This window comes from Alligator mississippiensis, chromosome 2 (assembly GCF_030867095.1).
Source record: "Alligator mississippiensis isolate rAllMis1 chromosome 2, rAllMis1, whole genome shotgun sequence".
Lineage (NCBI taxonomy): Eukaryota > Metazoa > Chordata > Crocodylia > Alligatoridae > Alligator > Alligator mississippiensis.
In genome coordinates, this window is record NC_081825.1 from 176,405,203 (window position 1) to 176,432,438 (window position 27,236).

The 27,236-nt window shown below is 53.9% G+C and overlaps 1 protein-coding gene and 3 non-coding genes across 4 annotated transcripts; 1 reads left to right on the forward strand and 3 right to left on the reverse strand.

The window, feature by feature from the left end:
* Positions 1 to 354: 354 nt before the first annotated feature.
* Positions 355 to 427, reverse strand: TRNAK-UUU (transfer RNA lysine (anticodon UUU)). Its single transcript has one exon. It is a non-coding gene; the product is annotated as a tRNA-Lys (tRNA).
* Positions 428 to 3,250: 2,823 nt separating this feature from the next.
* TRNAK-UUU (transfer RNA lysine (anticodon UUU)) lies at positions 3,251 to 3,323 on the forward strand. The gene has a single exon. It is a non-coding gene; the product is annotated as a tRNA-Lys (tRNA).
* A 406-nt stretch (positions 3,324 to 3,729) lies between these two features.
* On the reverse strand, positions 3,730 to 3,802 carry TRNAV-UAC (transfer RNA valine (anticodon UAC)). The gene has a single exon. It is a non-coding gene; the product is annotated as a tRNA-Val (tRNA).
* A 2,820-nt stretch (positions 3,803 to 6,622) lies between these two features.
* On the reverse strand, positions 6,623 to 27,236 carry OSBP (oxysterol binding protein). The gene is made up of 14 exons (XM_006260079.4): positions 26,890 to 27,236; positions 20,720 to 20,928; positions 15,771 to 16,021; positions 13,721 to 13,919; positions 13,439 to 13,541; positions 13,123 to 13,177; positions 12,461 to 12,592; positions 12,010 to 12,255; positions 11,660 to 11,780; positions 9,962 to 10,065; positions 9,638 to 9,733; positions 9,043 to 9,224; positions 8,503 to 8,723; positions 6,623 to 8,400 (listed from the first exon to the last, which is right to left on the reverse strand). The coding sequence occupies exons 1-14, from the start codon at positions 27,219 to 27,221 to the stop codon at positions 8,258 to 8,260; spliced, it is 2,394 nt and encodes a 797-aa protein (XP_006260141.3). The 5' UTR covers positions 27,222 to 27,236; the 3' UTR covers positions 6,623 to 8,257.

Consider the following 27,236-nt stretch of genomic DNA (forward strand, 5'->3'; position numbering starts at 1 on the left):
TAAAAGGAGGGAGAAACCCGAGTTTCTCCACCTTTGCTGCCCCAAGTCACTTCTTTGACAAAGCAAAAAGAGCATGAGAAAAGCTGGAATGAATTCAGATTGAGATGAAATTTTAAGTAAAAACATAAAATGTCCAAGAAACTCAGTTCAGGGCTCCTGTCCTATCCCTAGGAGGGATGAGGACCTTTGGAGAATGGGACGCAGGGAATCTGGGCGGAGGGTTTCCTAGGGAGCAGCCGGACATCTGCTCTGCCTGGTGAAAGCCTACGAAACAGAAAGGAGCTCCGTTTGCTGGGCAGAAGGGGACTGCTGTTGGGAGCAGAGCAGGGTTTTCCTTGCAAAAGCAGACATCAGCGCCTGAACAGGGACTTGAACCCTGGACCCTCAGATTAAAAGTCTGATGCTCTACCGACTGAGCTACCCAGGCTCACACCAAAAAATGCTTGTTGGATGACTTCCCCTAACCTTTGCCAAGGGTCTCCCCAGATTCAGAGGATTGATAATATTTGCCCTGACCTGATACCTCTCTCAGCTGCTGCTGTGCAAACTAGGCAGTTTAGAATGAAAAAAGGATTGGAAAAGTAAGGCCCTTTTCTCATTTTGATTTACACAACTGAGAGGTTTTCTGTCCTGTTTTGCTTGGTTTTCAAGGCAGGAGTTTCATGGGAAATCGACTTTTTTTCCGTTGGGTGCAGCACATTCCTGGTTTGCTTTGCCCTATTTGAATGAGATGCCCCAAAACAGAACAACCCAAAGGCCATTTTCTAATGGTGTAAACAGTTCTTTCCTCCCCAGCACAACAGCCCCATTCCACTCCCCTGTGAGCACTGGTCATGGCGGGGTCGGAGTCCAAGCCTGGGCTCACAGGGCAATGGGGTCAGCGACCAGCCAGGGTAGTGGGGTGCAGGGCACGGTTAGGGTGAGTGACTTCCCCTGGTTCCTGGGGAGGGCCAGAAGCAGATAGTTACAGGGGAGTGAACAAAATTGAGAAGAGGCAGAAGAGGCAGTGCTGAGAGGGATAAAGGGAGGCAAAGGCCAAGAGAAAGAGAACAGGGCAAGCTGGGTCTGATGGCTTCCCTTGTGTCCCTGCTTGAGGAGAGAACAAAGCTCACAAGGGAAGGGAGATTGACTGGTGCTTTCCTAAATGGCTGAGTGGTAAAGGAGGTGTGCTTTAAGTCCACTGACTGTAGGCCAGGCTGGCTATGAGATCTGCTCAGAAGTCTTCCCCTTACAAGGAAGCTCCCTGTGCTTGCTTTTTCCACAAATGCCTAATGTCACTCCTGTCCTCTCACTAAGGTGCCCTGTGGAAAATGTTGTTAAAGGTTCTGTGTTAGGAAATATTCCCTTCCCGTTGGGAGCTCTGTTCTCTGGCATGGAGAAACCTCAGGATGGAGCTCGGTGCCCCATGTCCCATCACCCCAGCACGATGCCATGCTGAGCAGAGGGAGGTCAGTAGCATCCCAGAGTGGCAGGCCAGGGGGAACCTCTCCAAATTCCTTGTCCTGCATCTGCAGATCTCAGCCAGCCACATTGCCCATCATTTTCTTTCTGTTGGAAATGATGTTTCAGGTGATGGGGTGGGAAAGGAGCCTGCGGGTCCAGAAAGGGGAGATTGGCTGGAGCAAGTAGTGTTTCCATAGGATAGTGCAGGCCATAGATAGTTTATAGTGGGATTGGGAACAGTTTTGAAACCTCAAAATGGGAAATTTGGGCAGATGAAGAGGGAAGCTTAGTCTTGGTTTAGCAGGGTGGCTGAGTGGTGAAGGCAGTGAATTTAAAATCTGAAAGATGCATGTGTTCAAACCTTACTTCTGGTACTTCTTTGCTTTTTTGCCCCCTGGCAGGACTGGTCAAAGCAGAAGTCCCTGGGGATGAGGTGCACTTGGGCAAGTCAGGAGGTTGTCTGCACTCTGAGCATTGTTTAAATGAAGTCATTTCTTGTTTCCCTGGGCTGTCAAGGCATTTTATTACCCCAGCACAGTGAACTTGGGCTCAGACCTCTCTGCCTGCTTCCAGCAGTCAACAGATTCAAGCTTTGCCCAAGCAGTGATCGTGGGAGGTGTCCCAGGGGTCTGCTAAGCACTCTTTCTTCTTCTGGGGATGTGGTGTCAGGGTGTTGTGATACATGCACCAAGCAGGGTGCTGCAAGCCAGGCTGGGAGGGCAGCCCTCTGTCACCCACGTGGGTGTCAAGGTCCTGCCGTGCTCCAGCCCTGGCAGGTGGAGAGACCCCCCACCCCACCTCTCTTCCCACTGCCTTCAGATTAAGACTGCTAGCTACCCCTCTTTGCATATAGCTAGAAGCCACAGCTCCTGCCTTCCTCAGCCTGGCACAGTGTCCAAGAATGTCAACTGAGTACTTCCCAAGTGCTCATTTTCTATCCCTGGTGGTATGTCCTTCTTCCCCTTACCCATGCCTAGCAAAATGTTTTCTCTCTGCACCTAGGCACCTGCAATTTGCTGTGAGTATCTCTTTTCTCTGGCCATTCATTTGAATTAATGGGAAAAGCTTTCAGCTACAACCACTGCTTCTTCCCCCTCATTATTACTGTTGATATGATTGCTGTCCTCATCATTATTACTATTGCTCTACTATCATTACAGCAGCTGTTCTCATCATCCTTTTCATGATGGTTGTTAGCAACATCATCAGCTTACCTTTATTACCAGTGTTATGACTAGTTATTGATTTCAGCTGACCGGACATATCCAGGGACACTAAAACCTCCCATCCCATTAGGGTCTGCTTTGCTAAAGCAAGGTTTTTTTGGGTTTTTTTGCGGGGGGGGGGGAACCTGCCCCCATGCACCTCAATACAAAAGGTGAAGAAAGACAAAGAGGAAGCAAAAGCCACGATCCAAAGTCCAAACGAAGCCGGTGGATACTTTTGATAAGGATGATTAACAACAACAACAATAATAATCATCTTCTCCTAGTTTAGTTTCCAAACGGTCACAAACACTCGACCTCCAGGTACTACGTTGGATTCCCCACGTGGTTATTTCCAGCTTGACAAGCAGTGATTTTCGGAGGACATCTGAAACCAGATGTTTCCCCCCAGCCTGAAATGGGTTACTGGGCTGCCCCTGCTCCGCACCCCTGGGCATAAGCAAGATGCCGGGGAGGGAGCGGTGGGGAGCTGGGCACAGGCAAAAGCAAAGCCTGGGTTTTGCAGCTGGCCCCACATACCAGCAGAGCCCTAGCAGCCAGCACTGGCTCTGCAAGTGCGGCGGCCAAAGCACCTAGCGGCTGCCCGGATAGCTCAGTCGGTAGAGCATCAGACTTTTAATCTGAGGGCCCAGGGTTCAAGTCCCTGTTCGGGCGATAGCGGCTCCTTTTCTTTCTGGCAAACTCTTTTCCTCTCCCGGGTGGTGGAGACGATCCGCGGGCGTCAGGGCAGGGGCTGGTGCATCCGCTCAGCCCTGGGCTGTGCTGGGAGCGAGAGCCGGCACGGCCGCTTGGCATGGGTTTTCCTGTGCAGCCCGGGGGCGAGCTGAAGGAGGTTGGAGAGGTCCCCAGCCTAGCGCTGGGGGATGGGACACGGGGCGCCCCCTCCTTCCTGAGGCCTCTCAGGGCTGCAGCCGGGGGTGGCAATGCTCCGTCTCCCTGATGCATCATCATCCCCATCAGACATGGGGAGGCTGGGGCTGCAGGATGGCCACCCCCCGTGGGTGCAAGAGACTCCACTTGCATTCAGGAACGATCACCAAAATGCAAGGGGGGAAGGGGCTGGCTCCACTGGGGCTCGAACCCAGGACCTTCTGCGTGTAAAGCAGACGTGATGACCACTACACTATGGAACCGCCGCTGTGGGGTTTGGGCCTGGCCATAGGAAGCTCAGAGAAGCAGTATTGCTCATACGTCCAGCTGGCTTGCTGCAGTCAGCCCCACTCAGCCCTTCCTGGGTCTCATGCACCAGGAGCTACTGCCCCAATTTTATCGGGAAAGAATTTGCAAAAAATTTGCATACTAGATGCCAATGAATCCCCATGGCTTGTGCTTCAGTTGATTGTAAAGAGCTTCACACAATGAGTGCATGTATATGTGTGACCATGCACGGGGGGGGGGGGGGAGCATAGAATTTTTCCTATTTTACAGATGGGGAAAATGAAACACAAAGGGGAGGGACTCGCCCAAGGCCATCTCATAGGCCAGTGGCAGAGCAAACGGCAGGACTTCTCTGGGACCACTCCTGGGCCCCAAACGGCCACCTCTGTGAACAGGAATGCAGGGGCATTCTTGGAGCAGGGTGGGCCTAGGGCTGGATGGGAAGGTGGGGGGATTGGCTTACAGTGGGGTGCAGATGGATGGGAGCTGGGGGATGCCACAGCAGGTGGTTGCTAGCTGGGGGCTGGGTAAGGGTATTGCAGGGGCAGTGGTAAGGGCTCCAAAGGATAGGGGGCAGGTTATAAACCAGGCCAGAGGTGGGGCTGTTGGTGGGAGGAGACTGGGGCTAGGACTGCCCCCCCCCACTGCTGCCCTCTGCTATGCAGCAGGGAGGGCTACAAGAGGGGAGGTAGGACAGTCCCACAGTGAGCCCTAGTGGCCTATAGTAGTCACTACCACCCGACTGAATGAGTGACGGGGTGGCAGGCAATGCTGTGTGGCATGCCCAAGGCCCCTCACAGTGGGTCGGGTTCGGACTTAAAGGACAGGTCCCGTGAGCTTGGTACGCTTGTATGTAGTCTCAGACCCGGAGGCTGCCCTGGTCCATCTTAGCTCCAGCTGGATAGAAGAAAAGAGCACGTGGGGAAAAGGGCAGCAATGAAACCCCACGTGACCAGAGACCTCAGCTACTTGGTTTGCACAGCTGTGAGAGTCCCCAGCGTAGCTGCTGCTGCCCCAGGGCTGTCCTTTGCTCCCAGCTCCTCTGGAGCACAAAGGGAGAAGCAGCCTCCAACCCTGCTGAGCACCATATGCAGCCACAGTGCAATGAATGGGCCAAGCTCATTGGGATAGAGGGATTCTGCCCAGAGAGAGATCTGTGGTCCCTGCCCCTTGGGAGATGTGTTTGCCTCTCCTTGCCTACTGCAGGCTGAGCCAGGGGTGGGTGGGAGGGAAACAGTTGGAGGGAATGTTGGAAAAGGGAATGCACTTTACCAACACCCTTTCTTGTCTCCTCACCCAGCAACATAAAGATCCACCACTGACCAGGGAACAAGGGGGCTGATACCCGACCACTGCTCTGATGAAGGGCTGGGGGTCAGGAGGGCCAGTATGCGACAAGGGAAGGAGAGTGCTGAAGGGTGGGGTCTAGGATCCTCCAGTTGAGACATGGCCTGTGCACTGCTAACTCCAGGGTCCGGCCTCATTTTGAATCATTCCGTCTACACAGAGACCAGGTCTCCTGCCAACACTTGCTGAATGGGGCCCAGATAGACAACATCATGCATTGACCAGGCATGAGAGCAAGGATAGGATGGAAGCACTCTCTACTCCATTTCCTGGTGGACTTGTATGCTACTAGACAAAGTGAAAAAAGGGTGCTGCAGGGTTGCAGACTGTTGCATTCCTCTAGACCAGGGGCAGGGAAAATATGGCCCGTGGGCCAGATCCAGTCTGCCAGGCCATTTTATCCGGCCCGTGGAACCCCTAAAAAACTTAGAAAAATAGTATTTGTTCCTGGCTACCTGTCAAAGATGACAGGAACCATGGGCAGTAGGACCCAGGGGAAGCCAGCAGGACCCAAGAGCAAGGTCAGCCTAGCCTCACCCCCCACAGAAGCCTTTGCCTGCTGCAACTTCCACTGCTTCCCTGCCTGCCCAGCAGCAGCTCCAGCACCAGGTGGCTCCTGCCTGCACCAGCAGACAGTTGGAGTACAAGGCCGCATCAGTACCTGGGGGCCAGAAGCAGAAGGGTGTACATGTGTGTACACACAGTGAGGGAGGCAGTGTATGTATATGCAATGAGAGAAAGAGAGTCTGTGTTCATAGGGTGAGGGACTGCTGGTGGCAAAGGTCGAGGGTTAGGGGGCAGGACTTCCAGTTCCGAGATGGTGAGCGGGGGCAGGGCACTTGTCAAGGGCCAGGGCTACCCATGTAGCTCTAAATAGCTTGCCAAAACTCAGTAAGCAGCCCTCTGCCCAAAATAATTGCCCACCTCTGCTCTAGCCCAAATATCCTCTGCACATGCTGCAATAGGCTCAGAGGGCCACCACAGCTCCACCCATGTTGCTATCACACACTGATCATTCAGGGCGAATCATACCCAGGGCCTGTGGTAGGTGCAGGGAGCTCAGACCTCTGGCAGGTTCAGCTACCCCCACCCCCTATACCACTGCTTGGTTGCAACCCTTGGTGTTCCCCTTTCCTCCAGAAATGATTTGCCCCAGAAATCAAAGGGGAAAGCAAGAAGCCCACAGGCCTGGAGCTGGCCCTCCATCAATGACCTACCAGAAGCAGAGGGTGATGAGACTCCTAGGCCAGGGCACTTCTTGCAGGCAAGAGGAGAGCAGTAAGGCCGGGCACAGGCTGAACTGGCTCCACAGCTATTCTCCTCCCCTAAAGCCCAGAGGGCAGTGAAATTGGACAGCCCACCCAAAGCAGCACTGAAGTCACAGACCACAAAACAAGGGCACCCCTTTCCCTTGACACCAAGTCAGAAATTAGCACCTCACGCAGTGCTGGGGCTTTCAGGTTTTTTAATTTATTCATTTTCTTGGAAAAAAATAAGGCAAAAAAACCAAAACAGAAATAGAGGGATTCTCTCTCTCACTTTAGCTGACCAGGTGTCCCTCCAAGGGAATCTGGGGCACCCTGTTCCCTCTGCCATGCAGGGTGGACTGCTGGGCTCAGCCATATCCCTGACAGCTGGCAAGAGGAAACCCTGGGTGGGCAGCAGGCACAAGCCCCAAACTGAATGAGTGCCGTCCTTCACCCTGGTGGCCGAGGCTCTAGTCAAGGAAAAGAAACACAAAACCCCCGAAGAGAAACATACAAGGAAGGCACCTCAATGTGTGACCCTCGGCCAGGGGTAGGGGCTGCAGAGGATGCCCTCCAGCTGTGGGGCTGGGCTGGCTCAGGCCACACCTCCTCCACAGCAGCACCTACTGAACATCAGGAATGGGCTTTGGCAGCTATCTAAGCCCAGCAGTGAGGACTCCGGACTTCAGCCTCCCCCCTGCAAAGGGAGGGGTGCATGGCTTCCACTGGGTGGGAGAAGGGAAGGGGGAGAGGGACAGCCTTGCTTGGTCCCCAGGGAGGGGTCACCCTGGGGGAGAGATGAGATGGGGGCAGTGAGTGTTACAAAACCCAGAGTCTGTTGGGGCAGGAAAGGAACAGGAAAAACAACCAAAAAAAAAAAAGTTAGGTCTCTCTACATATATATAATATACAGGTATCTAACAGATGCTCTCTAGGCTAGAGGCTGCTCTTGCTGCCACAGAGGAGCCATCCATCCACATCCCAGCTCCCTGCCCACCTGCCTGGGGAAAAGGGCAGGGGGGAAGGCAGGGCAGGGTAGTGAGAGGCTGACGGCTTCTTGTCAAATCCCGCCATGCTCCGAGATCAGACTGGAAGAGACCAGCTGCTTGAGGGGAGGATTCCAGGAGACCGAGGCCAGCCTCAGGCTCTCCAGGGAGAGGGCTGCTGTGCCATATCCCCCATGGTGGGATGGAGGTGGGGATGTACCCTCAGCCCTGCACCAAGGGCACCCACACTGCCCTCTCCCCAACTATGCCCACCCTGCATGCATCCTCAGCTCCCCACCAAGGGCAGGAAGGGATAGACTCCCATCTTGCCAGCACAGGAGCCACAGTGATCCCAGACACCCCTCATGGAGATTTAAGTGTACACATGTATTTGGAGGGGGAGGGGGGTGCTTTTTTCCTCATCCCCTCTACCCTCCAACCCCTGTGGGGACCAGACCTTTCTTGTTGGCCATGGATGTTAGGAGTCAAGTGCTTTTTTCTGCAGCAACTCAGCCTTTCCTCCCTCCCTCCTCTGCAAATTGGCAGGGACTTCAGCCAAGCAAGACCGAAGACAGTCACGTAAGGGAGCCAGGGATATGGTAGTCAAGGGCAGAGTGCATGGGGCCCCCAGCCACCTAGGATCTGGACTTCATCAATGTCAGCTTCGATCAGCTAAGGCAACCCAGCCAATCACTGCCACCGGCTTGTGCCGTGGGCGACTGATTTGCAACAAGTGATTGGTTAAGACAGACAGACGTGAGGGAAGCGCCAGGCAAGGAAAAAAAAAAGTCACATGATTGGCTGCTTCCCTCCAACCTTCCTCCTCTTCCTTCCTTCTTCTGTGACTAGGTCAGAAAATATCCGGGCACACGCTCCAGTCCTGCTTCTCCTTGCTTTCCCAATAGCCTCCTTTGTACACATGCGCTATCTCCTTGGTATCGGGGTCTTTCTTGCGCTCAAACCACAGTGGCTTGTAGGGGTCATAAAGAGTTCCTGTGGGGAAAGGAGAGAGGGTTAGACATATTTCAGCATGCTCTGCTATGAAGTGGAAGAGGCAGTGGTAGAAGCTGGGTGGGCCCATTACTGTCCCCTTACCGTCCTCTGTGGCCTTCACGGCCTCAGCTTCACGCTTCTTGCGGGAGATACGTTGCTTCTCCTCCAGGCGCTGCTTCTCGGCATTGGCTTCATCCCAGCGCCCATTCTCCATGAGGCGCTGGTCAGGTCGCAGCCTGCTGTCGGTAGGGGCAGTGCCACTTTCGAGAGCATTAAGGGTCAGAGCCAGCTCTGAGAAGAAGTACATGTTCTCGGCGTTCTTCCTGTACCAGTGGAGGGGCAGAGGCAGACAGGCAAGGAGTGAGGTACCACACCACAAACATCCCAGTACTGTACTGACCAGCTTGGGTCACGTGCTACCAGCCAGCAAGAAATTCAGCCTTTACTGGGAGGGGAGAGGCATCCCGCCAAGTTCTGCCACTAGTTTTCATGCTCCCAGGAGAAGACAGATGGCAGCTAGTGCAAGAAAAGCACCCACTGCAGATGCTGTGTGGTGTGAGCCAGTTCCCTTTACTGTAGCCCAACAGGCAGTGAAGGGGCCCTAGGCTGCCTAGCCACACCAAGTCAGTGCCTGCTACTCACGGGAGTGGGTTCCTTTTCCACAGCAGGAGCCTGGTGTCCTCAGCCTCATGTGCCTTCTGTCGCCCCTCAGCGCCATTCTCCCCACTGCCTGGCAGCACCTTGTAACAGTCCATCTTCTCATCCCAGGTGCCCAGCAAAATGAAGTGGACCTTTCCCAATGGGTCCATCACCTCCCCCGTGACCTGCCAGGAGGGAAAGGATGGGAGGATATGGGCATCTGAGCAAAGCAGGACCAAGCATTTGCCCATCACAAATGGACAGGACCAAGCACCAACTTTCAAGCTCTTCAGCCCCATTTCCCAGGGGCATCCCCCACCCTCTTAACGCACTGCTCTCCAGATCAGCAGCCAGTTTTGATCAGAACTGATATATAGCATGGAGACTGGGGACACAGGCCTGCCTCCTTGGAGCACTTCCCCCATTCTGGTATAGAAGCGTATAGTTCTAACCCTATCCTCTCACCCAGCGCCGCCCCAGTGTGCCTGGCCCTTTCATTTCCTTCTCTCTATTTCTCAAGGCCCTGGGCTACAATACCCCGCCATCCCCTGACATCAGCTCCCTGCCACTGGATGGGCCTGGAGCTCGGCCCCTTTACCTTCCTGGCCACGTCCCGGGAGAAGTAGCTGTAAGGAACAAACTTTAGATTGCACTTGTCGCCCGTCTTGTGATTAATGATCTCGATCTCACCTGACTGCAAGGGAAGAGAAAGGGTCAGGTCAGCCAGTCTTGGTGGCATCGATGCACACCCCAAACCGACCCTGGTTTACAAATGGGGGAAACTGAGGCTCAGCAGTGCAGCAGCCTACTCAAGCTCAGTCAGTTGGTGAAAGAGCTGGAGAGGATAGCTTCCATCAGCTCTCATACAGCAGGCTCTGGCACAGTTCCCACCTTTGTCCCTACTGCTGCTGCTCTGACTCACCTGGTCTATCCACAGTTTCCCAACGATGATGTTGTGTACGGTGGTGGTGACCTTCTTCCAGGTATAGTGATTGCCGCTTGAGGGGAAGATGCAATGGATGGTACCTAGGAGGGGGATGTGGGAGGGACAGTGGTCAGAACAGCAATCTCCTGCCTGACAGCAGATCACCAAGTGAGCTGTTCCACAGCAAGACAAATGTCACGCACCCAAGACCCTGCCACCAGACATAAGGCTGCTAATGACACTATGTGACCCAGTTCCAAAAAGCTATCATGTCCATCTCCAAAAGATGGAGATCCTAAAAGAGGATGAACTTTGTAAGTGCTCAGAGAAGCAAAGGAGAACCACTCTGGAGAAGAGCAAAGCTTGCTAATGAATACAACTTTAAGAATGGTACTTAGGCCAGCCAGGCTGCCTTTGCCCAGCTTCAACCCCAACCTGCACTGCTTTTAAGGCTGCTGCTGTGGTTCCCCTAATTTACCTGTGGCAGGTTAGGGTTTTAGGTCGGTGTTGTCAAGGTTGATGGCAGTCTTATGCAGACTTCAGATTACGGTTGTATGGGATAATTTGGACAGGGATACTCCTGCCTCAGGCAGGGGATTCGACTAGACTTCTGGAGGTCCCTTCCAGCCCTACTTCTCTATGACCTGATATCTAGTTTGACTAAGGTCACACAGCAAGCATTTGCCTACACTGTCTCTGTGTTGTGTCCGAGGGCACTGCCAAGAAGCATGCTCGCCCACTGGGCCAAATCCCATTCTACAGCGGCCCTAAGCACACCCTCAGAGCCACTGTCAGGCTGTTCTGATGTGCTTCCAGCAATGTTTGTGGCACTTAGCAGCAGCTGTGCTGCCACCTCAGGAATGAACAGGCAAGGTGCTGTGCAGAACAATACCCCTGGGCATGGCTGGAAGGAGGCACAGGGCATCCCTCAGTGGCAGGGTTGAGCACGGAGACCTGGTTTCCAGCTCAAGGTTCTCAAACTGCAGGCTCCCACTACCACAGAGCACAACTGTGGCCCTGTATTGAAGTGATGTGGTAGGTGCAGCACTGAGCTAGGAAGAAGTGAGGGGGAGTTAGCAGCAGGAGCTACCTTCCTGTAGCGTGCTCATTTTCCAGGAATGGCTGGACATACAGGCTAGATTATTTGGAAATGTAGACACTCCCATTTGGGGAAAGTAGAAGGCTCATGCTCAACTAGCCCTAACCATACAAGTTGCCCCTCCCTGCCCATACAGCCTGTTACAGCAGCACGTGGAAGGCACAGGCAAGAAATAGGGAGCAGACTGATTCCTAGAAAGACTGAAAACTCAGAGCCCTTGTAGGGATCACACCCCATACTTGTCTTTCTGCCTGCAATGGTAAGCAGCACACACAGGCACTAAAGGGCCTAAGAAGGCCAAGAGCAGATTTGCCTTGCCACACCCTGGAGCACTTGGGCCAGTGCTGAACAGGCTGCAGGTAGGGGCAGGCTAAGGGGGCACTTGGCCTTGGATTCTACTTAGAGGTAAAGGTTTTGTAAAGCAGGCATGCCTGGCTGCGAGGCTCTCAGGATGAAGTGAAGGGCTCTGCTGGGGGAGTAGACATGTGAATCACACCCAGTATTCAAGGAGCCTGGGACACTCTCCTTGGCCCAGCAAGCATTCCCAATGCTACCAATGAGCCAGGGGCACTGGCAACCTGAGCATGGGGACTAACCGAGGGGCATGATGGAGAGGTATTTGCCACGGAACTTGCTGGTGATTTTGATCTCCTGGCGAAGTGTCCAGCCATGCTTGGACTCCGCGTGGTGGGCAGCAGCAGGAGGGTGGTGGCTTACCTGGAAGAGATGGGGAGGAACAGAGCACATCAGGATGAGACAAGCACAGTCAGGTAAGGCATGGGGCATATGCAGACACAGCGCTGGTACCCCCCAAGAGAGGAGACCCAGGCACCCACTCAATTCTAGAAGGCACAATGCTGAGGAGACCCAGCGTGAATGCTGCCCACATCTGGCTTGGGTGGCTAGGGCCTGAAAGGCAGAGAATGAGGCTGTTGGTCCTGCAGACCTGCTCGCAGAGGGAGCGGTAGCCGTTCTCCTCCAGCCGGTCCAGCTCAAAGGTCTCGCCAAGGAGTGGGTTGAATGGCTTGCTGGTGCGGTAGACAGTGGTGGAGTAGGACGACACAGTGAAGGCAGCCACATAGCACAGCTGCTCCAGGGAGTTCTCGCACTTGGCTGCTCGGTCCAGCAGCGCGTGGTACTCCAGGTCCTCAGTGAGGCGCTGAAGCATGGACAGGGGCTCATTGAAGTTCACCTGGGGACAGGAGAGAAAAGTCAGATACTGGAGCCAAGCACAGGGCAGGGTTCTCTAAATACCTTGGGGCTCAGAAGCTGAACAAAACAAGGATGATCTCTGCGTAGCCTCTGGGCCCTGATGGGCCATCATGGCTGGAGATCAGCTCTCTCAAGACAAAAAGCATAACTTGCTCCAGAGCTCCCCCTGCAGACTGGAGACTCACTGGCATGGGGATCTTGGAGAGCTCTTTCCCAATGCAGTTCTTCATGATGCTCCACAAGTTGAGGCTGTAATTTGGCTTGTAAGGGATGCGAGTCCTCTTTTCTTTCTTGGTGTCTTCTGGCAGGTGTTTGTACTGAAGACAAGACATAAGACCCATCAAGCCAGGATGCAACCCCCACCCCAGAAGGCTAAGCTCCAGACTTTTAAGGCCAAACATGACCTCCTCCTTTCACAGCTCACTCCACCACCCAGGTCTTCCAGCTGACTGACTGATGCTCCTCTGTGGCCTTCATTCCATCTCCAGCCCTTCTTTTCTGCAACTTTCCAGGCCCAAAATACCTTTTCTGGGCTTGACCCACCAAGCCTACTCCCTTTCCTCTCTGCACATGATCCCCAGAATGAGTCTCCCCCAGCAGGTTTTCATGGTTGCTTAAGTCTCCATCACTGCCCACTGAGACCACAGTCTCCAGATCTTGGCTTCCCATCTACCAAGAGCACAAAGTACAGTGATGGTGCATGTCGTGCCACTAGCCTCATGACCGACTGGGTCATGGGTGCAGTCACAACCTCCTCCCCTACAAGGCTCATTCCTCCCTTCTGGAATCCTCCTTCCATCGGTAGCAGCAAAGCCAATCACCTCCAGCCCCCACCTCTGGGACCCACCTGCTCATCAAGGCTGATGTCACTGCTGGTGCCGCTGATGTTACTGCCAGTGCGTCTGTAGGGAGTAAAGAAGGTGAAAATTAGTATCCTGCCCCTCACTGCCTCATGGCCACCAGAGATGAAGGCTTTCTGAGCTGAGGAGGCAGCTTAGAGAGCAGAGAAAAGACACAACCTCCGGCAGGAAGATGCAGAGGCCCGTGCCAGGCAGACAGCGACACCTTCCTGCTGCAGGACCCAAGAACCCAGCGCTCCAGAGGGTGCTGGGGAGGGAGTCATGAGGAGAGGGTGCTCTTGACCGAGTCTGGAGATCACTCACTTGTGGCCCATGGTCTCTGGCATGGTTATGATTTCTGGGGCATCGAAGAACTCATTATCATCATCCTCATCACTCAGATCCCCTTTTGCTGGGCAGCATTGATCTGCAAGGGGAAATAGCATCAAGATCCATGCCCAAAGGGTCTTCCTTTCTTCATCTGTTGGAAGTCTGCAGCTAGAGCCCAATGTGAAGTGACAGTGTGCAAGTAAGGGATCCCAATTACCCCAGGCCCAGTGATAGCAGCAACAGCAAGGAGGAAGGCCAATAACTCCACCCTCTTACCTTTTGAAGAGCCCCCACTGCCCGGGGCATTGGCAGGCAGTACAGTGGCCCCCCGGAAGGCTCTCTCCAGATGGTTGTGCTGCTTGGCCAGCTGCTCCAGGGTCTCCTCCAGACGAATGCGCTGGTCTCGCTCATACTGAAGAGACTTCTGCCACTTCTTGCTGTGCGTCTGGGCCAGCACAAGGAAGTCTCTGCAGGCCTGCAGGGAGAAGCACCTGTTACTGCTCCCCGTCTGGGCTCAGGGTCAGTGGCTGCTATTCAGCACATGGCTGTTGTCTATAGATGCCTCAACTCCCCAGCCCCTTTGTGGTGCTCCAGGATGCAGATGAATACATGTCTTTGGGATTTCTTGGTCTCTAGCACAAGGGCAGGTCAAGTCTGGCCCACGGGCCAGATCAGGCCCACAGTAGACTCCATTTCCCAGCAGACCATGTTTGCATTGCTGGAGCCAGTTTCCATGGAGACTGAGGTCTTTATGGATACTGGCCCCAGCAATGACAGCGCAAGGCCAGGGGTTCCATGGAGACCAGCCCCAGCAGCACTGGCAGGGTGCATGGCTGGGCAGGGGGCTGCTCAGGGGCCAGGGCTGGGATCTTGCAGTGATGACAGTGTGGTCCTGAGCTGAGGCACATCTGCAATTTGTTGCCTTGCCAGAGCAGCTGGGGCTGGTCTCCATGGAAATCCTGGCCCTGTGTTGTCACAGCATCAACACTACTAGATTCTCCAAGGAAACCAGCCCCAGTGATGTGAGCAGGAGCTGCTGGGAAATGTAGTCTGGCCACTGGCTGGAGCAGTGAAGCTCCAGAGCCAGGCAGGCTGTTGGGTGGGGATGGGGTGGGGTGGGGTGGGGGCAGGGACTGAGCTCAGCTGGGGACAGGAACAGCAGTAACAGCATGGTAGGAGAGTAGCTTCCCCACTCCCTCCCCAGTCCCCTTGGGAGCAGATGCAGGGAAGGGGCACCCCCCTGCCTATCCATGCTGCTGCTGTCCATGTCTCCAACTGACTGTGCTTTAGGAATTTAGAAGAAACCCCTGGAGGCCCCCATGTTGCAGTGCAATCCAAAAAGCAGGGGGCAGCTGCACCACTGCACCTCCTTTGAGTCTACCCCCAAGCACCCCTGCTTTACACTATCATCTTTGGCTGGATTAATGATGTCAGCCACAGGTGTAAGTAGCCAGCACCCCCAGGGATGTGGCAGTGCCAGCAGCATCCCCAGGATTTGGCAATGCCAGCAGAACCCAAGGTAGACACAGCAATGCCAACAGGCTTCTGTCTGCTAAGCCTGCATCATTCAGGAAGGTATGGCAGTTGTGGTGGCAGAAAATAAACCAATATTTGCTGGCACATGCTGCTTCTCCGCTAGGGGACTCTGTCGTCTTAGCTACAGAACTGGGAGCAGCTCCGCCACATAGGCATAACTACAGCAAACCTGGATCGCCTCCTGAGAAATGGCCTGTGCTGGGCACCTCCCCCTCGGGGATGTGGCCTACAGCCTGGCTCCCCACCTCTCTTTGGGTCAGGGTACAATGACTCCAGGACAGGTAACAAGCTGCAGCCATTCCTGGAACAAAGTCCTGCCCCATGCTTCTGCAGGCTTGCTCCCCCACACACCTGTTCTCTGCCCACCACACAGCCTGGCTCACCGTGCCCTGTGAGCAGGGAAAGCCCAGACAGACCTCACAGCAGATTCACTGTAGCATGGCAAGGCTGTGTACATTATGGAGTGCTTGTGTTGGCAGAAGAGGGACTGGTGCAGGAATCTATTGGTTTCCTGTAGTAGTTTGCACAGGAGAAGACAGTTCCTCTACCACCTGCCCAAGGCATGGCTGCAACTCAGAGACCACTCTCCTGCAATAGTGCTCACAGGCCCTGATGGGGGTCAGGTCCTCAAGTGCATCACAGACAGACATGGCAGTTCATCACTATCCAGAGTCATGCCATACCCTGCTCCATGCCAAGTGCAGAGGCCTCTCCCCAGTGCACTCCAGTCTGGAGCACTACCTACTGGAGGCTGTGAGCTTGGCAGATCCCTGTGAATGGGGACACTCACGTTGATCATAGCATTGGAGGTGATGCGGAACAGCGTGGCACGCTCATTGACTTGCTTGATCTTCTCATTGCTCTCAGCAGGCAGCTTGAGGGACTCCAACTCACTGAGGGAGCGCTGCAGGGCCGTGCCATGCTTGGCAATCAGGTCGTTGCAGGTGCTCAGGTCCTCCACCTTGCTGGAGAGAGTGCGTAATGTGGTCTGCAGCTCTGTCTTGTCTGTCTGAGACACAGACTCCTCATCACCAGAGTCATCTGGAAGCAGGGGCAAGGAGAAGCAGCCAGGTCACATTCAGACGGGAAGGGACACAGGGCAGAGCCAGCCCTCATACCCTCCCTTGCTCCTTGGGGATGGTCAGGACCTCTAGTTCCCCAGCTCCCCCAAACCCTGGAAAATCAAAAGTAGCCAACCAGCTATTTCTACAGAAACGGTCTCTTGTTGCGAACCAATCCTGGAAGTTGGAGATGACGAGTAGTTGTCACCTCCTGGCTGATCAGTGGCCCATGTTATCCACACTTAGCTACAAGGCCTGAGTCTTTAGAGTTGGCAGTGCAACCCTGCATCTCTAGGCATGTTGTCAGAAGTTAGGTGGAACTTGGGGTCTGTGTTTCTCAAAGCAAAAAAGCTCACATATTCAGGTCCGCTAGCAAAGGTTGGAACAGGCTCAGCCTCTGCATCCCAGTCACTCTGAGAAACATCCAGAGCGGGTGAGGGTTAGTTACACCACCCAAGTGACCCACGCAGGTCACCTGCAGATCAGAGTCCCTCTAGTACAGTCTATACAAGGTCACACTGAATATCTTTATTTAGCTGTGAATGCAGCAGCCCAGCTGCCTAGCAAGCAATATTAAACTCTGCCATGGGTGACTGGTGCCTCATGGGTCAGGGGGGAAACATGCTCCCCCTCCCAGTGGCCAGTCAGCAACCGGGGATTCACGCTGACTGGATTGGGGGGGGGGGGGGTCGTGCGGTGCGGCAGCCCTGCAGCTGATCAGGCTGATCCAGAAGCGCAAGTGGTGCTCCCAGATGTGCCAGTGGCACTTCTCCTGGCGACCCCACTCCCTGGCCGGCACTCACAGGGTTGCACATCTGCCTGCCCCCCCTGCCTGTCACCTAACCAGGAAGCGCTAGCTGCCAGGGGGTGTACCAGCACTCTCAGGGGGTGCACATGAGCCCTGGTTTTAACTGGAAGTCCTAAGTGGTTTAGGTGTTGCCTTGTTCATCCATGTAATAATCAAGACTACTGAAGTACTCAAGCCCTGGCTGAAACATGAAAGGTTGAAAGAACTGGAGCTACTTCATCTAGAGAAAAGATGACCACTAAGTCTTGAAACCCAAAACTAATTAATATGAAGCTCATCCTATAAGCAGCGTTACAGATCACTTGAAGAGGCTGCGGAATCTCAGTGCTTTGGAAGCTTGTAAGAACAGATTAAACAAACACTTGTCTAGGATGGTTCAGGTAGGGATGATCTTGCCTTGGCAGGGGGCTGGCTCAGATGGCCTCTTGCTGTCCCTTCAAACCCTATTTTTCTACGATTCTATGAGGGGCAGAGCATTAGTAGGTGAGGCTTCTCAAATTGGAACCGGCTTTGGCCTAAGACAGTGGCAGCCTGCTTAACCTGGAGGGCTCAGTATGGAGCTGGGAGGGGATGGTTTGCGTGCCAAAAATGAGCTCAGGGAAGATGGTGTTTATTTTCCTCCCACAAAAAAAATAGAAAGACACATGGAGGGGTGGGGGCAGGCTTTTCTTCTTTTAAATCAAGTATTTTTCCATCCCAAAGCCAAGGTGAGAAAAGCTAGTACAGGCAACACTGTTAAGAGGCTGCAACAAGAAGTGCCTACCAAGACTCCACAGAAACAGATCAAGCCTAGAAGTCTTAGGGGAGAGATTTGATCAGAGCATATGGCTGGGTTTCCTGGCATGTGAGAAGCATGTTGAACATAAAGGCAGCCAACTCAGGCACATACTAGAGATCTGGGAGCCGAAAAGTTTCAGAAATATCAGAGCTGTGAATCCTGGTCTTCTCCTGTCATCAATACGCTGAGATAACAGTCAGGATTTCACACTGGCAGTCAAGGAATAGCAGACTGCTGAGCTTTGATTAGTCTGTGATAGGCCAAAGGAGGGGGAGGGGAACATGCAGATGTCTGGAAATCGTCAGGGGACAACTGCAGACCAGTATCAAATATCTGGGTGTTATGACAAGAGAGAGAGGCCATAATCAGTACAGCTTAGTGGCTAGAACAGTGCTTCTCAGCCGTTTTAGACTCAAGACACCCCTCCATACCTATTTTGAATTTAATGGTACCACATTTAAAAATTTTAAAAACCTAATTTATTTATAATTATTACAGTGCATAAAAATGGAATACGCTTGAAACATTTTTCAAACTGGACTAAAACCTGCATGAATAACCATAATATTATAATTAATAAGATACTCGAGTCTAGAAGTGCCCCAGTTAGAATCACTGTTCTAGAAGGATACTGTTATGGACCCTGTTACCCTGGGGTCTGAACAGCCTAAATCTTTAATGTACCGATCCCCGGTGCAATACCTTGAGGCAATACCGTATTGTGAGGCACAAAGCCTAAGAGTCAGATTCCACTGCATGCTGAACATGCCTAAGTGGGACATCAGGTAGAAACTGCTCATTTTGGATATATTGCCTAAAGAGGGCGGGGAAGGTGCAGTAGGGGGAGAAATGGTGTGAAGAAAAAAAAAAGGGCAACCCTACTAAAAAAAGTGTGTGTGTGGGGGGGGGGGGGGGGGCGGCACAAAGAGGCTTTCCCTACAGGATGGCCTGACAGCAAAGTATCTGGTTGATACAGCTGGGGCATGCAACTCTTACCTTACCTCCCAACCTTCTGCTGCAGGACTTTTACCTTAACAGCCATGTAACCATGGTACTGGAAAGGGAAGAGAAGTGAGCACTATCATTGGGTCTTAAAGAGAGTAATAGCCTGTCTCCAGAATCACACTGGTTTATGCTTGCAGCCACTTTCTGCTCTGACCCTGCATAGTGTCTTTGGGAAACAGAGAGGCATGGCAGGGCCAACATGGCAACCTGGAAAGGATCTCACAACAGCTCAGGGTGCCACAGCACCCCAGCTGAGAATCATTGGGCTAGAGCACAAGACTAGGAAGCAGAACACTTGGAGTGTCTATCCCCAGCTCTGTTACTGGCCTGCTGGGCTAAGCTTGGGCAAGTCACTTCACCTCTCTAATGCTGCAGTTTTCCCAAACTCCTTTGGTAAAACACTCCCAAACTGACCAACTAAAATTCCCACATAAGAAATGGCATAATTGTGCTAGATGCTGTATGCCAACAAGGTACTTACCAGCAGAAGGAAGTTACTGACTCCCTCTAAAGCAGGGACAGCAAACTCATTTGGTTCTGCAGACCAGATCTGAACTATAGGGCTTTTGAGGCTGGACAAACTGTGGTATTAATCCTTGAGGCTGCCGGAGATGCTGTATCAGCATGACTCTGGAATCCAGGGGGTTAATGTAGCCGCCCCACACCCCCACTCCTTTCCCCTGACACTCACAGCAGAATTGCAGGGTCTGGTGGGGGAGGAGGTTGCTGGTAGCTATTAAGGTTTCGTAACTGCACTGATATAGTGGCTCTGACAGACATGGTGACAAGGCATGTGGGGTCATCCAATCCAGGAGAAAGTGCAGCAAGCCAGATGACCCATCTCTATGGGTCAGATTCAGACCACAGGACAGATATTTGACACCTCAGCTCTAAAGGGACTTACTGGAAAGATAAAGAGAGGGAAGACCTTAGTTGTCCATCATTTCTTCTATACGCCAAGGTACTAAAGTGACAGCAGCTGCAGTGGCTGCAGTCTGAGGACACCCCAAGGTTTTGGCTTCAAGAATGTACAAGATTACTTCAGACAGCCTGGGGATAGATGGGGTGTGCCTGAAGCACTGCTCCTTTAAGAGAGTGGATTCAAGGCAGATGGTAAACCAACCAGCTTAAAAAACACCCAACTACCTTGGCAGTATGTTCTGGTCCTGCTGGCAGGCTCCACAGGGCCAAAAACTCTGAGACTATTACAGAGCAACTTGAGCCTCCAAGGAACCCAGACCCTTCCTGTCACAGAGGGCCTGATTCTTAGCCTCAATGACCACCTAAGTCTCTAGAGGGACACTAAAGGGCTGCAGGAGGGGCTTTTGCATCTGAGCATGTTCCTGTCACCACCTGTAACAGGAGTAAAATCCAAAAGAGCTAAAAGTCTGTGCAGAAGCAAGACTAGCGTCTGTTGTAGCTACACATGACAGATTAGCTGCAGGATGAGGAGACTGACATATCTGTGACGCAAGAAAGCAAGCAGAAGGGGGTCTGGGACCTGAAGAGCTGGAGTTGGAACAGTGTAGAAGAGTCCATCTGTCAAGCCCCTTGGTTCTGAAGGCCCCAGGCCGTGTGTTGCTATGGTACATGAGGCACATGAGCCAAAGGGCACCAAGAAGTCACAGCGGCATGTGTTTTGCTTGGTATCAGGCAGGGCTGGAGATGCACAGTCCTTGCCCTAAGGAGCTGAAAATCTGAAGAGCACAGAATGTGCCAGGAGGCCTCATTGGGAGAGGAGTTAATTGTATGAAGCCCCAAATTTAACAGATAACTCGTGAGTGTGGGGTTGAAGCACTCTGTGCTGATGGTGGAGAGGCTCTGACCAGCTGTTGGGCTAGAGAGCTGAGTGGGAAGCCCCGGGGGCTCCTAGCAGCTGTGGTGGGGAGAACACTATTAAACCTAGATGCACTGGGTCTGCATGATGAACAAAACTCTAGCAAGGAGCACCCAAGTCTTGTCTGGGAGGAGCCCGCCCCCTCCTCACAAGAAGGGAGTTTGACTTCTGCCTACTCTCCTCTAGCACTGCTGTCCCTGCACCATGCAGCACAACATCATAGCCAGGGGTCATACATGTTGGCCCATACCTGATTCTGCCAACATCTTCACAGCCTTGGCTTTGGCCAGCTCCAGGGCTGTGACCCAGCGCTGCCTCTCCACCTCTGAGCTGGCCTTCAGGTGGTAGGTCTGTGCTCCACCATTGGAAATGATAAAGTTGCAGGAGTCCTCCACAGTGATGTTGGCAGTGGCCAGGTTGATGGTCCCGCGACAGGTGTGACGCATCTCTGCTTTTGATCTACAGTGGTAGTGAGAAGCACAATGAGTAACCCAGGCAGCGGTGAGAGGGGAATACAATAGTGTCCCCAAGAAGAGCTCTACTGTGAGGCCAAGTGGTCCCTCCCCACAACAGCCACATCATCTCTGCTCAACAGAAAGAGAAAAACCCCTGTCTCTGTGGTGGGCTCCAAATGCAGCCAATGTCACCCCTGAATCTGCCAGACAGGCGGCTGTGAAATACCTGAGCGCTCACCAGAAGAAAGGGCAGGGTTTTAGTCTGATTTCAGCTGCAAACATTTACTAGGCCTGCTGCCCACTAGCTCTGACCCGCCCCTGGAAGTCTGCAGAAGACACGTCTCACAACCTCCCTTCCCCCCTCACTGCCCCTAGTTTGTTTCAGAAACAGGTTAATCCACTCTTCCATGAAGGGTCCAGCCTTTTCCTAGGCTCCTGCGATCTTTACTGGTGGGTGCTGCTATTAATAGAGTAACATCTAAATGCCTAGGAACTGCCCAAACTGGCTGGTCAGCCACACTCCAGTCGGGCCAGACAGCTAAGGATTGTGTGTTCCAGGTCCAGACTGGGCCAGCCTGATAAGCTTGCAGGGCGGGTGTGGTTGCAGAGCGACAACCCTCCACCTTCAGCACAAACATGCACTGAAGGGCCTGCTGGCAAACTACCCCCAGCCTCCCTCTTGCCGCCGAGCCAGCCACGTCACTGCCGCTGCCAACAAGCCCAGGAGTGCACAGAGCGGGTGTGTGCAGAGCAGCCACCTCCACCCAACAGGAAGAATCAGAGCTAGGTCCTGCGAGCAGGCCTTCCCTATGCCCCGTGGGCAAGCTGACTGGGCACCAGCGGCAGGAAGAGAGGGCCCCAGGGCAGCCACAGCAGGACGCAGTACGTCTGGTACAGCACACGTTCCTCCGCCTCCCCACCCCCGCTAAGGGCGTGCCGTCTCTCCCCCCCTTCCAGATGAAATAAGCCTGCTGTGTGGCCATCCCTTCTGGCAAGCCCACACATATCCTCCATGTCCCAGTGCTCACATGATCACCCCAGCGGCCAATCAGACCTGCTCGAGGTACTGAGCTTACGCCCCCCCCCCTTCAGCTCAGCACTGCATGAGGGCGAAGTTCCCTTGGTATCCACATGGTAGGGCACAGAGCCATCTCCCTTGCCCTGTAAGGCCAAGGGCTGGCGCACACCCTAGCCTCTCCCTTTACCCCTCAGTGGCTTGGGGCTGGCAAAGGTTTTCATAAGTCAACCTTTCAAGGATTGGGGGAGGGAAGGGGGACGGTCAAGGACAGCAGGGAGATTACTGCTTTATTTTAGGGGAAGCCACTCCCAAAACTTGGGGAGTCTCTGGTTAGAAACATCAGGCAAGGAGCCTGGAAGGGGGAAGGAAATGGTGGATTCTCCCTGCCCAGCAGCTTGCTGCCCCTGCTGTGAAACATGAGCCCATGTTGTGGAGCCTGTGTTGCCAGCTATTCTTACCCAGCAGGCTCTGGTTACTCCATGAATAATACAGGCTGAGCTACAGGAAAACAGCTAAGCAGCAGTCACCCCCGCCCCTCAGTCAGGACTGAAACCAGGTTCCTTTCAGCAAGTTCCTCTGTGTGGCCACTTGATAACCGGGAAAGCCTGAGCAAAGCCAGACACCAACCAGTTTGCTTGGGATGCTTCTGAGATACTACATCTCTAGCACAAGGGGAATACCCCCTACCCTCCATCCAAAGGGCAGCAGAGGAAGAACCACTCTCTGCATAATTTATGCTCTCTCCTGTTTAAATGCGGTTCCAAGCACTTTGGTTTGGAAAGGAAATCCTCCCAGGGTGACCTAATGCAGGGCTGCAGAGTCCAGACCCACAGCTTTCCTCAGCATCAGCTTGAGGATGTTAACCAGACTCTGAGCAGCTTCAAGGAAGTCACTTCAAGCCCTCTGGTGAGGGGTGAGACTCTACTCACTGCAGAACCATCACCAGGTCATCCAACTTCCTCACAATCTTAACACTTCCATGAGCTGGGATCATGCTGCTGTACATCCTGCACACTGAGGATGGAGGCCAAGTGACTTGGCTAAGATCACGCAAGCAGTCTGTAGCAGAACAGGGAACAGACACCAGCTCTTTGCAGCTTCTGCGCTAACCCCCAGACCATCCTCTCACTTCACAGCCATTGCTGCTGTGGGGAGATGCAAGCAGCTATTATACGCCCTGGAAGCTTATAGCTACAGAGAAGCATAAAGCAGGGGTACTACCTCACAGAGCACTTGGGGGCTATACCATTTGGGAAGCCAAACAGTCAGGGGTCTTGGGGAGATGGGAAAGTGGGTACACAAAGGTTATAAAGCTCCTTCTCAGAAGCCTTCAGGGGAAACCTCAGCTTAACCAGATGTGCCCCAAGCAAAGGCAGATACAAAGGAGTGACTCCTCAAACAGCTGGAAAGCCTCATAGAGGTTGCTGACCTCTAAGAGAACAAGAGGCATCATCCACTCCCAAACTGCAGTTCTGGCTTCTGGTGCTATCTACTTGCTCTGCCTTTCTGTCCAGGCTGCAGTCAGTGAAATATCCTCCCAAGGTGCACTCCAGACAGACAGGAAGCTGAGCTAGGTCAACTGGGGACAGGAGACACTCTAGGCACAGCTACCAAGCAGCAGCAAGAGCATTTTGGCAGAGGGTGCCCTCTGAGCTGGTAGTGGCTCAATGCCCCAGTCGGGAGTAGGGGATACTGTACAAGTTCTTACCTCATTATGACACTTTCCCTCCAGGCCCTAAGGTGTGTTGGCCAATTCTAGTGCAGAAGGGGGCAGCATGGCTAGCCACAGGAGCTAAAGGGACTGCCCTGGGTCATAGCCCAGAGCTCTGCTATGCCAGATAAACAGGTCACTGCAGGGCAGCCTGCAACACTTCTGGATGGGTAGCACCAGAATTATTTCAGGTACCTACTGGATCTTCTCCTTGCTTGCCCCTGCCAAACAGCAGCTACTACTGTCCAGAGCCAGACACAACCTAAGGGAACATCCTCCCTCTACACTGACAAGGGGGTAGGATAAGTGAAGCATCACTGGTTCACAGTCCCAGAGCCTCCCCACCCCACGACCACAAGGCAGAGAGGTAAGGCCTTGCCAAAGCCACAGGAAGTCCCTTGGGCAGTACTGGTAAGGGGGCTGGGAGGCATACTCACTAGGCAAAGGGTGATGTAGAGGTAGCCCTCTGCACCTCTCTGGCACACATTATTGCTGACTGTAAGCCTCCTTAATTCAAACCTCTGGTCTGAGTGAGGAAGAAGGATGGTGCAGACCACTCTCTGTGGGAAGAGTCTCACTAGCTCAACTTGGGGATGAATCCCCAACAAGGACAGTGGGGCTCAACAGACTTGAAGGGGCTCACAGCTGACAGCATTTCCTCTAGGTCTCAAGGGATGTAACAGCTCAGCATCCAGACAAGGGGTGTAAAAGATGTGCTAGTTTAGTGAGGGGCTGGCAGGAAGCTATCCAGCAGCCTGGGTCACCCCTACCTCAACCCAATCAAGGGACCACAGGTGATGAATGCTGAATGCCAGAGCTGTGCTGAGTGAGCAAGGCTGGAAGCCCAGAGGCAGAGCTGGTCAACTGCCTGTTAGGGTCCTAGCCAGCAGGACAAGGGAGTCACTTCCCTGCTGCTTTGCCCAGTGCTCATAGCTCTGCTCAGCCGTTAAGCTTCAGGGACAGTATAGCATGGCTGATGGGAGACTGCTGCTCTGTGTGGGGATGAACCCTCATCTCCCAGTGACTCGGAGGGGAGGAAAAAAATAAATCACAGGCTTCACAGTAGCTAAACCATCTGTTGTCCAGCAAGCCCCATTAGAGCAGGCAGATGTAGGACTCTTACTCAGTGTCCAACTGACCAGTCAAGGAAGAAGACTCCATGGGAGAGAGGAGAGCCAAACACAAGTAGTACTCAGGAGCTTGGGGAAGTCAAACAGGGCTAGAAAGCTCTGTACTCGTCACTTCCACTGTTCTGAGCATTTACTGCTTTCTCCTCACAGAGAGACACCCTCTTCCAAGAAAAGACTTATTTCAGATGTGAAGCCTACTGGGGCTTCTTGCTCTCTGGGGGGTGGAAACCAAGTCAATGAAGGCCTCTCTGGCTGGGACACGGCTACGTTCAGGCCTTGGAGGCAGCTCTGGCATACAGCTTTTGCTAATTAGGTTTCAGAGCGCTTCCTAGAAGCAGTGAGGGCATATAATTGTTGGACACACAAGATCACCCAGATGCCTAGTGGCAGAACCAGGAAAAGGACCCTGGTCTCCTGTGCCCCAAACCAGGGCTCTGCTTAATAGGCAACACTGATCAACTTAACTGGAGATGCTCAGCAACCTGCTGGTCGGTGTTTGGCTTGGGAAAGGTAGAGGCTGGTCCCCAGGTGCCCCCATGAGAGATACACAGCCTGTTGTGCTGATGGGGGAGGCTCTCTCTCCCTTTTAGAGGGGAGTCCTGGTGCCATAACAGCAGCAGGAGTTGATGAGCCTGCTGCTCCACTGTGCAATGGAGATCTCTCAGTGCTCCAAACATTAGCAGCAGGAAAGGACCCTACTAGTCCAGATGGGTGTCTGCCTTGGACCTCCATCAATCAGAACCTCTAGGCCTTGGGCAAAATGGGATGAAAGACTGGATATCTTCCTCTCCCAGGGTACCTGTATAAGTTTGTTGCTATGATGAGGGTTGTCTTTCTTGGAGGGATCTGGTCTATACATGCGATGGTAGTATAGATGGAGTGAGGTCAGGCCATCTCCCCTTTCCCAAATACCTGCAGGAGCTGCAGAGTACACCAGTAGCTGGATAGGAACAGGAACTGCCAGCTTGGGCCAGACCAGAGTCCTTCAAAAGTCTTATACTTGGAGAGTGCCTAGACCCCAATGCCTCAGAAAAAGCAGCATAAAGCTCACTTAGGTAGGTGTGGAGCAACAGCACTGCCTGCAACAGATTCTCTCTGACTTGTCCAAGAGTAAGAGATCCACTTGAACCTGGAAACCAAAGGTTTGGCATCCTGCCAATACCTGTCATTATTAAGCGTGGTAATGCTGGATTTCTCTGCTTCCCAACCAATGTCCAACCCTACTGGGACCTCTTTCAGGTCTGGGTGCTGACAAATTCCTGCAAGCGAGACTTTCTGTCCAAGTACACACTGGGCTCCATAAGCCCCATGTCCCTGTGTCTACAAGTTGAGGGACAGTGAAAGCAGTGGCTCCCAATCTCCCTTCTCTGCACCATTTACCCTCCCGCGTGCTGTTATTGGGATCCTGCTTGTTTCTCTCCTCTGACCAGCAAGCCCAGTCTTTTTGCTCTCTCCCCACTGGAAAGTTACCAGGTTTCCTCTGCTGAGAAGGAACATCTCTCATACCTAGAGGTGCTAAGGAGCCGGGCACTCTAGGACAAGTCTCTCAAAGTAGGTGCTCCCTGGGCTTAACTGGGTTGCCCCTTGCAGCAGCACAGCGGGGCACTGGCACCTCCTGCCCCGTCTCCCCGAGCAGCTGGCAGCTCCAAGTGCCAGGGGGGAGAAGGAGCACCTTGGCTACATGCGGGTACGGGGCTCTGGGAAGCTGCACATGCCCTGGGGGCCAGTTCCTCCCGAGGGGCACGAGGTCCAGCATCACACAGGATGGGGGAGGCTAAGGCCTGAAGAACAGCAGCCAACCCAAGGTCATGGCAGACCTGCGCCTACAGGGGGGACCCTTCCCCCGGGGACGCCCTAGGGCCACAGCCACAGAACAGAGCCCCTGCCAGACCAGCAGCATCCCCCGCCCCCCGCTGGGGCAGGGTGGGTATGTGCCCCCTCCCCGCGGGGCTCCAGGCAGGGCCCTGTGCCCGCCCTTGCCCCACGTGGGGCCGCCCGGAGCGAGGCCGGGTTCGATGTGGGGGCGTGGCCAAGCGGGAGGCGTGGCCTCACCTGGGCGCCGCGCGCAGGTGGGGGCGGGGCGTCGCGGGGGGGGGCGGGGCTCACCGGTAGTAGCTGAGGAGGCCGTTGCTGAGCACGAACCAGCGGCGCTGATAGCCCTTGATGTAATTGGTCCACTTGAAGAGCCAGCCCTCGCGCGCCGATCCGGAAGCCGAGCTGCCCGACCCGGAAGCCGAGCTACCCCCGGCCGCCGCTGTCACCCCCCCCGGGCCCGCCCCGCTCGGCCCCCCGGGGCCACCGCCGCCGGTTGCTGGCGAAGGGAGCGGGGAGATCGGGCCGCCCGCGGGGCCGCTGCCGCCCCCCGCCGGGGCCAGGGGGCCGGGCGCCGCCGCGGGGCCTGTGCCGGGCCCGGCTGCCGCCGCCCGCACCTCCGTCATGGCGCGCCGCGTCCA